Consider the following 14,895-nt stretch of genomic DNA (forward strand, 5'->3'; position numbering starts at 1 on the left):
ATGGAACTCAACCTCCTTATAAAAGAGTTAAGAATTCACTATTAAGACCCCAAGAATGTCTTCCTCTTGTTAATGATGAACCTACCACTCCCCTTCACTGATCCTACTGAAGTAAACAGGAAACCTCCAGTAATATTAACACACAATTATGCCGGGCAATAAGAAAAAGTCATCAAAAAATCTGTCTGAAACACATCCAAATGGAGCAACCTGTTGAGCTAGAAAGAACTGCATATAAATTTTGCTTTGCAATAAAACCTGATCTCCTCAGGATCCAAGTACAGATTCTATTAAATTTCTGAAAGCTTTTAAGGCAGTGAATGTCCAGAAATAAACTGCTTCTGATACTATATGAAATCAAGGTATTACATAAAATCACTTTGTGTTGACGAATGCTACAAAAAACATGTCTCCTTTTTATGCTAATCAGAACTGAACAAAAAATATCTGCTGTTTAAATGAGATAAAAATCACTGGAAGTAATATCCTTAATCCAATTACATGAATTCAGGAAGAAATAAATGTGCAGAAACAACGGAAAAGTAATGAAAGGGAACTGCCAGCCAGAGCCAATAAACTTTAGGGGCTGTATGTCACCATGAGGAACTTTAGTGTTGAAAACTCTGCAGATCCTTGCAATGCCTTTGATTTGTGCCTAGTGTCAGGAGCTGTTACTTAACTACCACAATTAGCCAGTATCAACAGATGACATCACTGAAAGTCGTAAGAATTAACTGACAAGTGACCTGTAGGATGGCAGGCAAGTGGTAGTTAAGTCCCACACATTCACATTCTACATGTGCAAATACTGTTACTTATAAACACGTACAGATCCTTTATATAGTTGTAATATATCTAGCACAGTGACCTTTGAATCTATTCCTTCACTTGTTTTTTTAATTTTTAAAGGACACAAATGCAAAGCTCCTAATTTAACAACAAAAATCAGAGACAGTTCATTTAATTGTTACTATTGGAAATTTTGAAGTCACTGTAACAAAACAACTACAGAGAAATCCACTGTGCAGTACAGTTTCTCAGAAATAAAACCCAGTCCTTTTGAAATGAAAGGCTAAAGTGCTATTGATGCACTAGGACTATTATTCTATTATTCTATTATTCTACTATTACAATGTGAAGTTTCTTACTTGGACTTACACCATCCCCACACTGGGTCATCAGGAACCTCACTTGTCTGAGGTTTGTGTGACACAGGTTTGTGTGGCTGTTTGCAGCCAAACCCAGCTTTGTCCCAGCCTCAAGCTGGGATGGCAGAGCAGGAGAGCCACAGGATCTTGCCAGCACAGCCCTGGTTTAAGCTGTACCCAGGCTGTGAACAGCACAGCCACAGCACCACCTTCACAACTTTGTGATGAAAGCAGCTTGCAGCCAACAGGCCAGCTGATATGAAGGCACAACAACTTGAGATTTCCCTGTAAACAGGAAAGGCTCTGCCACAGCCCTTGTCTGAAGAAGCATCACTGCCATGGAGAAGGCACAGTCCCTTGCTCTGGCACAGGTCAACACCACAAAGGGCACTGACCCAGTCTCAGTGGTGAAGCTGGGGGCTGGCTGCCATTGCACTGTCTCAAGGAAGACTGCCTGTGTAATGACAAAAAACACCCCGAGAAATTACCAAAATGTTTTGCACCTTCCATTACCAGTTGCTTTCTGTCACTTAGTCACAGTTAGCAAGATTACTTCTGGCCTGAGGATGCACAGCCAGCACGCTGACTCTGGGAGGCTCCTGGCTCAGTGAGCAAAGAAGAGAGAATCAATAACGTGACAGGCAGTAATAGATGAGATTTTACAAAATAGCAAGATCAGGGATTTGAAACTCTGAAAAACTAGGATATATTTTTGGCCGCAGGACGGAATTTTAGATTTTTATCCAAATCTTCTTCTAAATTATGAGCTAGATACATTCAAAAGTCAAAGGACTGAGAGACAAACTTGCAAAGTCAAACGACAAATTAGGCACAAACTGATGGAATGTGAGGGACCATTCAAACAAGCTACTGAAGTGACAGATTTTTCTATCCCTTCATGTTTTTCCATGAGACACTTTGGTCAGACACCAGTTACTGGGCTCCATGGCAAACTGGACAAAAATCTGTGATCTGCAACAAACAGAAGCTCAGAGTAGATGGCCAAAAATATTCTGCTAGCCTTACGGTGTATGAACACATTAATATACAAAATCACTTTTGTGCTATGATTAACATGCAAAAAAAATAAAATAATTCATCCTCCAGGTCATTAGAGCACCACAGCTTTTCCACATTATTTTAGCCAACAGAAAATTCCTAAAAATTACCTCTGGTACGCAGAGAAATTCTTTGTTCACAAGCATAAAATGCATACTTTTCCAACAGAACTATGGGAGGTAATTTAATTATGGCAAATCTATGGGGAAGTTTTTCTAAATACCACCCTGTGGACAATAAACACCCATTAAATCCTGTTGTTAAAGTGAAAGCTAATTACACTGTTTCATTTGTTTTTATTACCAACAACTTGGCGCGTGGGTCAATAAACAGCACATTAGGTCTCTTCTGTTCTGTATAAAGTATGTTTTCTTGATTCAGCCATATACATACAAATGAGCCAAACAAAACAGGAGACTTGCTAGTTATTTGTTTTCAGGCACATCTAACTTAGTGCTCCTTTGCCCTTCTCTACCTTTCATCCCTAATCGTTAAGCTGCAGTACAATATAAATACCACATTGTGTTAGCAGCACTGAACCTCCCAAACCCATGTCCTGTGAAAAGCTAATACTTCAAGTGCACCTTCACTGAGCTCAGTGCAAGCTCTGCTGCACTTTAGATTGAAACCTAAAGCCAGGTTAGCATCTTCTGCTGTAAGTAACATAAATAGTATAAACAGTTCAAACGATGCTTGAAACCTGAAAGAAACTGGGGCAGTTGAGCAGGGAGAATTGAGCACTGCTGAGGTGGTTGCTTCAGACCTTGCCATCTAACCAGCCCTTTCGACTGAATCGACATGCAGGTCCCTTCAGTTACCTCATTGCTTGATTGTGCTCGATTGTTTTTGTCAAGATGATACAGAACAAGAGCTGAAATCTACCCCTGCAACTTTTGGGCAAAACTCAAACTGCCTTCAGATTTTGTAACCAAAACCCAAGCTATCCTTGGTTTCAATTTCAGTTTCACAGCTTCAAAGAGTAAAGGTGAAAGCCCTTGGCTTGAACAAGGATTGGTTCAGCAAATAGTTACTTCAATAGTTACTTGATAGTTGCTTCAAATTTACTTCAGTAAGTGTAGTTGGAGGAAACCAGCAGATTCTGTGAAAGTTCCTATAATATTGTAGAGGATTTCAGCCAAATTAGTCTCTCTCTATGAATACTGAGGTCACCTGTTCCTTTTCCAGGCATCAGAGTAACCAAAAAAGGATTTGAACTTTAAAATTAGCAGTCTCTTTGGTGACAGAAAAACAATACTACTGTATTCCTCCCAAGCTATTTTTATGTAACACAGGCTCACGTGCCTCCTCTGTCTGGTTTGGACAAAAAGGGACTAATAGAAGCCTTGGGGCTGCTGTTGTAAAATCCTCTTTCAAAACTCTCAAAATCTCTCTCTTTCAGCCTACGGTTTCCAAGTCATCCCTGCGAAAGGGTCTGTCTTACACTGGTCTTGAGAAATCAGAGAGATCCTGAGAAACTGAGTCTTCAGCACCACCACCATCGACCAGAATTTTACCAGGATAGCTGATCTCTTTAGTATTTTGACCCAAGAGAATCCAAAACAGAAAGTATGTCTCCCACAAGCAACAGGCTGATTCATCTGACAGGCTGCTTCCAGCAGTGACCTGTGCCAGCGCACTCCGAGACAAGAATCCTGAGACTCAGGACAACTGTAGGATTCATAAATTCACACAGTGCAACATAAGACTTTGGTGTTTACATGAATGAAACACCAAAATTTCCACTGAGGTAAGAAAAATATCTTTCTTCTATGTATATAAAGACTTTTATATAGATTTATCTATCACCAAGACAGATTATTTTATTCAAACGCTGCTCTATGCATGTGTTAAATAAACACTGATCACAATAATGATTTCTTTCTGGAAACCAAACAGTTCCAACTGCACAGGCAGATGTGGTCAAACAAGGGACTCTTCCTTTCAGCCAAACCCAGCATAAATGCTGAACGTTAAATGCTTCGATTCTCCAGGAAGTTTCTCTTGGACGACCATACCCAAGTGAAACAGAGAAGTTTTCTTTTCTTTTTTTGCAAGGAACTAAGTGAACATTTGAACCTAATGTTTCACTGTCCTGCACCAAAAGCAAGTTTGGAAAGTTAAGTGTTTGAAGATCCAAAGGAGTATCTTTAAAAAAGAAAAAAAAACCAACAAGAAACAAACCAACACAAAGATTAAAAAAAATAATCAATTAATCCTTTCACAACTGGAACCACCACTGCCCTCTACAGTCTCTTGGGTAAACACTGTTCACTGACCAACATGAGAGCTATTCTGTTGACAGACACACAGATGTACATACTGTGGCTTTAAACTATCCTACCTTAAAAACTGATTTAAACCTAGAACTTTTGGTTACTTTGTCGTTATCATCTCATGATAGTTTTTTTAACTGTCTCACAGCTCTATTTTATGGAGCTGGCTAAGTTATCCCAGCAACAAATAAAAATTTGTCTCTGTGCAGAACTGCCTACAACTGTGCAGTGGAAGGGACCTTTCTTGGTGTCCATGTGAAGCATTTTTCTGGACCCAGAGCATCTGATTCTTTGACACAAAGTTGGCCACACTCACTGGGGTCAGTACAGAGCATCTAGCCCCAGCAGGAGATGAGGGAGGAGGTGGAAATCAACATTCATCATGATGTACAACTCCCCAAGGCATCTAGAAAATTGGAAATCAGAACACGACCCCAAATGTGAAAAAAAAATAATAATTAAAAAAAAAAATCCAGCAATTGGCAGGAAGGGCAGCACATTACAGTAAGTCCTCTTTGGAAATCTCTCTGAGAAGTGGGAGGGAACAGGGGCAAAAACAGAAAACAGTTTGGATAATGCACTCTTTCTGCTATTCAAAAGCAGACGTATAATGGGTTGTATCTTGCCACAAGACTACAGCATTTTCTACATGACAGGAAAGAGGGAACATCCTCTGTCAAAGTAGCAGCAGGCAGCTTCCATATTAGGTCAACATTTCTGGTTGTTATTCAAACCTAGCAAGAGCCAGAAGCTGGCACAGTCCTAGTCACCACAGTAAGTGCTGGGATGCCAAGCTGAACAGTATAGTGAATGCTCAGAGAAAAACATTCCCAGAGTCAACACAACGTAAGTCTACAGCCCCTCTTTTTGATCTGTAGACTCCTGGGAACAAAGCACAATTAAGCCAGCCTGGAACCCATCTCAGAAGTTGCTTTTTTATTTTGCAGGCCTGTTTTTGCATACACAGATTATTTGGAAAAGAAATACGGGACAGCAGAAATGTGGAAATATCTCTTGTGATGCACAGTGCAGACAGGAGATATTTAGCTGTCTGATTTCAAGACACATTTGCTTGTTTTCAATTAGCTTAACTATTCAGTCGTTTAAGCCTAATTTTTGGGGGTATGCAAAAGAAACCAAGCAAAACAATTGTGATGCTGGGTTTCAAAGCAAGTGAAAGCACAGCCCTAGTCCACGTATGTGCCATGTCCAAAGGAGCAAGTCAAGGAACACCATGAGACACTGACCAGCTTTCTAAGTTCAAATGCCAAAGCCCCAGGGATTTGGTTTTGCAAGTGGAGCTCTCAGTATGAATCTCCACTACTGGACTGTTCATTCAGCATTCCCATGATACAGTCTTAACAGGCTGAGGTCTTAAAAACAATCATTTCCTCCTAGCTAAAAACTTGGCAAAAAATCTTTTGGTCAGACCAGAGGCAGATTTTGTGTTAGAAATAGATTAAGTTTATATTGGAAAGCAAAAATACGTATTAAAAAACCCCACACTATAAAGCAATGTCATTACCAAGGCCAGATTAACTTCTGCAGTTACTGGCTCGAAACTCAGGAGGCTCCAAAAGCATCTCTGCTCAATTGCACAGTGATGAACCTTCACTCCTAGGATGACCTCCTCCTAAGAGGTCCCACGGCAGATTTTTGAAAGTATTAATTCAAAGACAGGATTATTTAATTTCCTTTTTAAGAGAAGGGGTTGGATCTGTCCCCATACCTGGGAATATTCCACCAGATCTTAACTCAGGAACCCTTCCCACTTGTGCCTACCAAATTTTGCCAGCTTTCATAGGCCGTAAGAGCAGACAAGCTCAAGAAGAAGATGCCCAGGACTACAGAAGAGTATGATCACAATGAACACAGACACGTAATTCTCTCTTTGGCTCAGGAATCAGGCCAACCTTCATTCAATATCAGGCCAGCTGGTCTGCTGCTAGAAACTCTGTGCTAGTTTAAGGCAGCTCTGGACTGAGATCAATGGGCTTGTCTAATGACATAACAGATAAGTGACGTTTCTCCCCCAGCACAGCCAGACCCTGGAAGCATCACAGGATAATGACACAGAGAAACAGCTACACTGGAAGATCTCAACAATGCAGAAAAACCCTATTTCGGACTCTTACTGTTGTAGAGAAACAAATGCAGCTAGAAACACGCTACCAAAAACATGGAATGTGCTTTACAGCAAGAAGCAATGCTTGAATTCTTTCAAAATAACGTAAGTGAGCAACTAGAAAGGCACATACTTGACATTAGTGTTGGTGCAGATGATGTATTCAATCTCATCAGAGTAAGGATTCTGAAATGTGAAGCTGCTGGTTCTGATCAGCATCCACTCCCGGTTTTTGGTACGAAAACGATACATCACAGACAGGACCTGACCTTTCAGTTTCACAACCTGCAAAACCATTTGGAAAAGTTAATAAAAGGAGATAGGTACCTGCTGTGCAAATGAATAGAAAGCAGCAGTAATTGGTGTATTTTAATCTTGAATTAGCAAAAGCTATGGACATTTGAAGAGAATAAGCAAAATCTGATTCACGTTTGCAGCTATTTCCTTCAGAATGCATCCCTGAATGCTTGGTTGTATATAAGAGTTCAGATTCAGGACAACTAACAGGTTGTGCTGTTATCCCAACAGGGAAGCCTGAAGAAGGTTTTAATGTGGAAAGCTTATTGAGAGATTGGCAGAAATCAACCTGAGGACCTTTCACATGATCTTTTAAACCACAAACCAAACTCTGCTGCTAAAATAGAAGCCCAGAAGAAAAAGAAAAACATCTTTAGATTGGCTATCTACTTTTTTGCTTGAATACGTAGTGACACAATTCATAATGTGGTACACCAAATCACACAGCAGCATCAAAAATGGAGGATAATACTTAGAAAATATGGCTTTTTTTTTTTTTTTTTAGAAACCATATGTGGTTGCTTCGGTTTGTTTTTTTCCCCAGACCATAGACGATGGCAAAGTGCTAACAAGAAACACTTGCTTCTGGTTTTCAAGATGAGAGCCAGCATTTGCATGGAGAGAATACCATGAAACCCCTGTCCATTTTAATAGTATTAACGAAAATGGAGAGGAAATCCTTGGCTTGGACAGCCTATTTGTTTATGACTAAGAATTCAGATGCCTGGAAATGCTCAGGTCAGATTCAGTCTTCAGTAGCTGAAGTTTTGCTGAAGTCAACAGTTGGGCACTCAGTGAGAAGGAAGAAGCAGCCAGCTGAAGGAGCAGGCTCATGAGACCTCTACACTGGCACTGTTACTGCCCTTAGTGTCATCTAATGGTCTTGGCTTAAGGCAGAAGAAAACTTACACGGCTTCAAGTCATTCAGCTGGCACTTACTTGGGCTATCTATGTTTATTTTTTATTGCTTTTCCACTAAGCGATCTCAGAGGTGACTCAGGGAAGGCCTACTGCAAATAAATGCCACATCTCTGTGGATTCTTATTCCTCATCCACTGGAATGTATTTTCTATTAGCTCTCTGCAGCCTGTACTCCCTAGAAGTAGAAAACCCAGTATTTACCCTCTGTCTTTATTGACAAGCAATTGAGTAAGGAAAAACGTTCCAATCCTGTTTTTGCCAAAGGTCTGTGTTTTCAATTGATTAATTGGATGCAGGATTACACTGAAAGAATGCAAATAGAAGCCAAAAAGCTAAAGCAATGTCCAGAAAAGTTCAAAATAATACTGAGGTAAATGCCTTTTGTTTTTTTTTTCTAAAATGCTTTTGTAGTTTGAGTTTAGGGAGCAACAATCTTTTATCAGCAATTTTCTACTCTCACACCCAGGGTAAAACACACAGAGCTTGTGTAAAAGTGTCCAATCTGTACAGCATCCTACTGGATATCAAAAAGCTGTATTCTGGATCCTTTGATACTAAGCTCTATTTGTTGATCTTGGCCTTGAGACTATCTTACTCTGGCCTGATCTTCCCACCCTGATGAATGAATTTATCTTCCCAAGGAAGTAAAAGCTTTGTGGTGGATGCTGGCAATTGACCAAAAACTGCAAAACCCTCCCTCCCTCCTCTGTTATGTGCCAACCTGGTTCTGATGCTGTCAGCAAACTAGAAATGTCAAGTTTTCAGAGGGTTGTAGGAAAAAAAAGAAGAGTTTATAGGAAATCACAGTTAACATTTTTAATGAAAAGACTTCTAAGGCCAATCTAACAATAATAAAACAAACTGCAGTGATCTGTTGTCCTGAAGTCTGAATTAAGCAACCACTAATTCTGTAATAATATATAAAGCATAGAGAGCTCTGGTGGGAATATCCTGAACTGTCTTAAAACAGTGCACGCAAACAAGATAGCACAAAAAAATCTTCAAATTTTAACCTTGACTTTCCTACATTCTTTGGTAATAAAAACCACCTGGTGCATAGCCTGTTTACTTCAGTCTTGTACTGCATGATTGCAGTAACAGCCCCAGTCCCCCTGCTACTGTACTGAACAAAAATATACTGAAAAAGGGGTTGCATACTAAAGAAACAGCACAATATCTTCATGGATTGGACACAGGTCAAGTGAACAGGAGCTTTCACTTCTAGTCTGCATTTTTTTCCTGCTTTATGTCAGACCTTAAGCAAATCATGTAGGTCCCTCATCCAGTGAATCATTTATGGACATGCCTAACAGTGAGTTGTGACAGTGAAGTCCCCAGCAACTGAGTTCAGGGACACACCAGCAGGTCCCATGGCCTGATCTCACTTCTCAGTGAACACAGTGAGGACCAAGTCATTAACTTCAACGTTATTTAGTCAGTCTTTCAGAGCCCCAGGCAATCACTTCAGCAAGGGATGTTTGCCATGTTTTTATCCAACAGCTCTCTGTCAATGTCTCTTGGATAAATTAGTGGAATCAATCACTTGGGCATTAGTGAAAACCAGTATGTGTGTTCTCACCATTCTTCTTGTGCCACTGATGTGATCAGGCACAAGTTCAGGGAACTGAACCAGCCAAAAGTTAGTTCCATGCAAAACCCATTAGTCCCTTAGGTAACCATTTGGCAAGTCCAGCAGTGCTAGCAGCAGTATAGTAGGAAGGGTGGGGAGGAGGCCAGGGAGGAGAGAAGAGGGGTAGCAGGACCTGACTGCTGGTGACAGGTACCCATCAGGTAGCTGCAGCATCACCCTCCCAATCAGGGTAGGGCAGAGATGACTGGGTGTGGTGACGTCTTTCAAGCATTTAACTCTCACAGGCCTCTGCCTGTGAATCAACATCTTGAATTTAAATGGTCTGTGGCTGCTTTTTGAACTCAGTCCGTTCAAGGGATGTGAAGAGGATGCAGAGAGTTCACAGAGTCTTCTTGCTAGCTCAGCAGTGGGTTAGTAGCCTCCGTCTGAGGGAGGGGTGGTGGGAAATAGTTCAGGAGTCTTGATATCTCCCACTATCTCTAACACTTCTGTAGAAACCATAACCTCAGCTTCACAATCTATTCTACAGATACAGAACAGCATTTAGTTGTTATCCCCAGAGAGGTTTTTCAAGCTCTGGTTTTGCATGCCATGCCTGAAAAAATAGTTGGCTATACAAAGTTATTTTAGAAGTCACTTCATATCCATGCTTTACAGCTGAAAACATATTTCAGCAAACAACGCAAGAAGGTTGAGCTACAGACTGCTGTCAGAAAATCTGGAACCACTTAGATCATATAGAACGCAGCCATCTATTAAACATCCCACACCACACTTCCTAGTGCAGCAGGGAAGGCACTGAAAAGACCAGGAACCAGCAGGCTTGATAAAAACACTCCTACTGTATTGTATGTCCCAGACCAATCTGAAACAATAAGCTCTACAACAGAAAAAGTGCCTTTGATATAGCTGATGCAAATGTGGTCCTCTGTAAAAACTAACCCAGATCAGTAACTCTTTCCATATGTTTTATTTGTTACTTCTGTCTTCATTTCAAGTCCTAATAGGGAGAAGAGCCAAATACTCCATTGATGTAAAGTAGTGTAACTCCATTAAGGCATGAAGCACATCACCTGTGCTAGCAGAGAATGTAGATAATAAACAATCCAGCATTACAGTAGGGTGTAACTACTTTCAAATCAACAGTCCATTTTGGAAAGTAAATACTCTTGGTTACCACTTAACACAGTGGGATGTATACAGGCATCTCCAAAGCAGCTCTAACAGTGCAGTGAACACTCATTTAGTTTTTTTGTAAAAAGAAAATAATATGTATAACTAAGCAACTTATTTCTAAAAACACAGCAAACAAATGCTGTAGTTTAAACCACCATTTATGGAGCTTAACTGATTAGTAACTCATCAACAAATTGTTTTATGTCTTTCCAGACCTTATCCTTGCATACCAGCATATAAAACCTTGAAAATAAAAATACAAGCTACTTCTCTGGAAAACAAAACAAAACCAAAGAAAACTAATAAATAAATGGCAGAAGAAAAGGAGCAGGACACAGTACCTGTTGGAAACTCTCCCTCAAATGGCTTTGATCTTCAGGATGGCAGAATTCTAAAATATCTTTCCCCAGAAGATCCTAGAATAAAACATAGAGCTGTCTAAAACACCCAGATCACAAAGCAAATCCACGTGCAGATCTGCAAGTAATCCTGCACTCACTAGATCTACCAGCCTGAATGGGACTAACTGGGGATGAATCATAATACAAATGGTTTGTTGGCATCATGTTCCACCTATGTATTTACAAAGAAATTCTAAGTGTGTTTGTTTTTTTTAATACCTGTGAAACGGTGTCTTGAAGAGACTGACAGCTCATTTTATAGCACTCAATTTTGTAAAAACAGTTACTATAAACCCACCTAAAATCAAAATAAATGGGAAAATGTAATGAGCAAGAAATTATTTTGGCCTGTAAACTGCCAATTTTGAGAGTTATCTAAGGGAGGACTGTGGTAGTCAGGAGTTCATTTACTATTGTATCATTTCTGTGACCAGCTATTCAGGGAAGCAGATGGAAGCTTAAGTGAAAATAGATGCCATAAGTGATGCTTGCTTACTGTTCTACAGGCTGACATAAGTAAAGATCTATAGGACTAAATTTCTCTCCAAGCACTGTCAGCTTTCTATCATAGAAGTATCTTTAGTGGAAAGCTGTGCAAGGTTTAAAACATCTTGCTGTGACAAGTCTAATTGGATCTCAAAGACATTAAAAGATATCTCACATAAAAAAGGGGAAAACTAGAAATTTTACAGACGTTTAGACACTAAAAAAAACTGCACTTAGTGTGTGACATGAATTATTACCTACAAATATTTCATGTTCTGCTGCACTTGTTTTTCTAATGTGCTCTAATCAGTCTCTGCAGCTTCTCACTGACCTGGGGCTGGTAGCCAATGACACTGATGCACCTTGGGTCGACAAAGGTGATGACTCCATCAGAATTGTGCCTAGACAAGAACTCAGTTGGGACCGACATGCCATTCATGTCCATGCAAACTGGAGAGCTGGTTACCTAGGACCAAAGTTCACAGCATTTAGCCCACAGAACAGTCACCTCGAGTCAAAGTTGATCATGCAGCTAAAGAATAAAATCTGTTGGCAGACTGTTAACTACTGAAGGAAGTCATAAATAAAACAGCAGGAATAAATGACACAGAACAGCCTTTAGTCTGGTTTGCAGTGCAAATATCTCGTCCCATGGCACGTATTTAGGCTTCACAGCACAGCAAGAAAGCAAGTACACCAGAAGTTCCCAACATGGAATGTAAGGATGCATGTATGGCTGGATTCATCCCACTCTTTGGGACCACATTAAAGTTTGGCATCTTGGTTCCTGCCCGTGTGACCCAAGAATGAGAAATTTCCAAAGGACAATTTAATCCACCCTCTTTCGGAAGGGCAGGTCAGTCCTGCTGTCACGACACAGATCAGCCAGTTAACTGTATGCAAGATTTTAAGTTGCTGTTAGAGAGCAGAGTTTACAGTTTGTGCACCTTGACTCCTGTGTGATCAAACCTATCCCCAGAGCCTCCTCTTGCCCTCTCTGACATACCCTGCTGGCTCTTCTAACTTAACAGATGTTTTGACACTCCATGTCACTAATGTGATTTTCTCAGTAATCATCTTTCTTTGGCAGCTGTAATGTATGAATCCTTTCTCTCTCTCCATCAGTGGAATATATTATCCCTTGATTATAAAAGCATGAATAACCTAAAAAACATCATGCAATATTACTTTTGTAGCTCTGCCATCACAATGGAGACACATTCTGCAGAAGTGCCAACACTTGCAGCACTGGGCAGACTGCTCACCTCAAGTAAGATGGGTTTGGCTCCTGTGCTCTGATGGAAGGGTCATTCTACCTCATAAGAAGGAGCAATGTCATCCTAGCAGATGGCAATGAGTGCAGGCCAACAGGAGATCCTGCAGGAGCCTCAAACATGTTCACCCATGGCAGAATTCCCAGACAGGGAACATAAAAATTAGCCTCCCTGCTGTGGTGAAGTAGATTCACTGTGACTGGTCTAGCTCCTGCTCAGAATCCTTGTCAGCCATGGACAAAGGAAGAAAATGTACATCAATTGCAACTGTCTGGACAAAAAGGAAGTAGAATTTTATTCTCACACCTCCCTTGGCTGAGATCACATCTGACTGCACACTGCAATGCACTGAGAATAAAGCTGGTCTTTGTGAAGTGCCTCCTGACTGCCTTGTCTTTACAGTGTCCAGCATAAGTCCTGCAATCAGTTTTTCAAGTAGTTGACTGGCTAGAACAAAAGAAAGAATAGCAGGGAACACTGCACTGCCTTTGGGAGCCACTTTAACCTACCACCTGCAACACCCATACTCCCACGTTTCTCACAATCTACAACATCCCAGCCCTATGCAGGGAGCATATCTGCTGCTGCTGCTGCTGGATTAAATACACTTAAGCACCAAAATCACATTTTATTTTGCTCTGTTGACATGTTCTAAACAACTCCTGCTCATGGCAAGGCAGTTAGACCTCGATGATCTTTAAGGTCCCTTCCAACCCAAACCATTCTATGATTCTATAAATCACTGGCTGCAGGCAAACATCAAGGCACTTAGTAATTTGGAGGTATGTTAGAAATTACAGTTTAGTTCAAGAACTTTGTGCAAATCCCTTACAACTAAAGCACAATAATGATTATGTTTTCAGAAGTAGTTGCATTACCTGCAGCCTTCCTATTGCCACGAGGCAATACTTGCTACCTTGTCCCACATCAGCATCTTCCTCTGGTATAGTCATTCCTGGAGTAAAAGAGAGCAAATACTGTTATAATTAGGAAATCTGGATGAACAGAGGTGCCACTGGCCTGGTTGTTTACTATTCTAGATGCTCTAAATCATACAAAATAACCTTATTGTCTTTTCCAGAATTCAGGCATTATCTTTGGCTTCAGAAGATGATATTTTTCAGTCGTGCTGGATCCTATATACCTCACATGCATATGCAGTACCCAGGGCAGCAATTTTGGCTGCCAAGGACAAAGAAGATACAAAAAAATCCATTATACACTGAGCTGAACTTACATTTCCATGAGTAGTGCTCTGCAGCACGTTACTAGAACCATGTGGTCACTGAATGTGGTCAGTGAATGCACACAATGTTAAAGTTTTCTTGGTGAATAATACATTATAACAAGCCTTAAAAACAAGGCACCACTTAGATTCCTCATTAACTCCGCGCTTGTATTGAACAGCTGGTTTTATTTTTTTCTGTAATTTTCTACAAATCTGGGTCATTACGTTGAAAGACTGAAAAAACCTGGATGCTTTGCTAACAGTGATTGTTTCAGTTGAGTAAGAGTAACTATTCTAAACACAGGAATCATTTCAAAACATCCCTGCCTACAGTTTTCCATTGCAGTGTTTCACAAACAGGAATATTCAGATCTGCTCTGTTTACTTGCTAGCTGGCTAAGCCTTTAGTGAAGGCTATTTCCCAACTCCAGTTTTGAGATAGCCATTCCCTATGAAGCACTTGAAAAAACAGATTCCAAGAGTGACACTGCTGACTTATTTTAAGTGATCTGTAAACTCTTTCACAACGCTTTTCAAGGAATTCAGTCACAACAGGCAGAGAATACTTTAAGAGGCATTTAAAAGCATTAATGACATTAATCACAAAGCAGCCACCAATTATGAAACAACTCTAGGAAGTAACTTTTTTCCCAAAAATTATAATTCCCAAGGTAAGGCAATTTTTGGACTGTGGAAAAGATGACAGAACACAACCTTCTTAAATGACGACTCTGAAAAATGACTATGAATCCTGCTGAATGAACTGAAGTAGTCTCTAAAGGAAGTGATTTTGTATCAAAATAATTGAATCTCATCTGACAACCAGTTTCTGAATAGCACCCTACAGGTATTTTTCAGTTCCCATTGACTGAGCTATGTAAGAAAATAAAATATATGAAGTATGAAAGAAAAGCCC

At 40.2% G+C, this 14,895-nt stretch overlaps 1 protein-coding gene across 4 annotated transcripts in view; it reads right to left on the minus strand.

Moving 5' to 3' along the window:
• The window catches only part of ARNT2 (aryl hydrocarbon receptor nuclear translocator 2), a 99,133-nt gene that overhangs the window by 18,675 nt on the left and 65,563 nt on the right, over positions 1-14,895 (minus strand). For all 4 annotated transcript variants that reach the window (XM_051628070.1, XM_051628067.1, XM_051628069.1 and 1 more), the window contains 4 exons: positions 13,630-13,706; positions 11,809-11,943; positions 10,932-11,006; positions 6,739-6,890 (listed from right to left, as the gene is read on the minus strand). In XM_051628070.1, coding sequence (XP_051484030.1) covers positions 6,739-6,890; positions 10,932-11,006; positions 11,809-11,943; positions 13,630-13,706 — 439 coding nt within the window. The remainder of the gene's footprint in view (positions 1-6,738; positions 6,891-10,931; positions 11,007-11,808; positions 11,944-13,629; positions 13,707-14,895) is intronic.

Source organism: Apus apus, chromosome 10 (assembly GCF_020740795.1).
Source record: "Apus apus isolate bApuApu2 chromosome 10, bApuApu2.pri.cur, whole genome shotgun sequence".
Lineage (NCBI taxonomy): Eukaryota > Metazoa > Chordata > Aves > Apodiformes > Apodidae > Apus > Apus apus.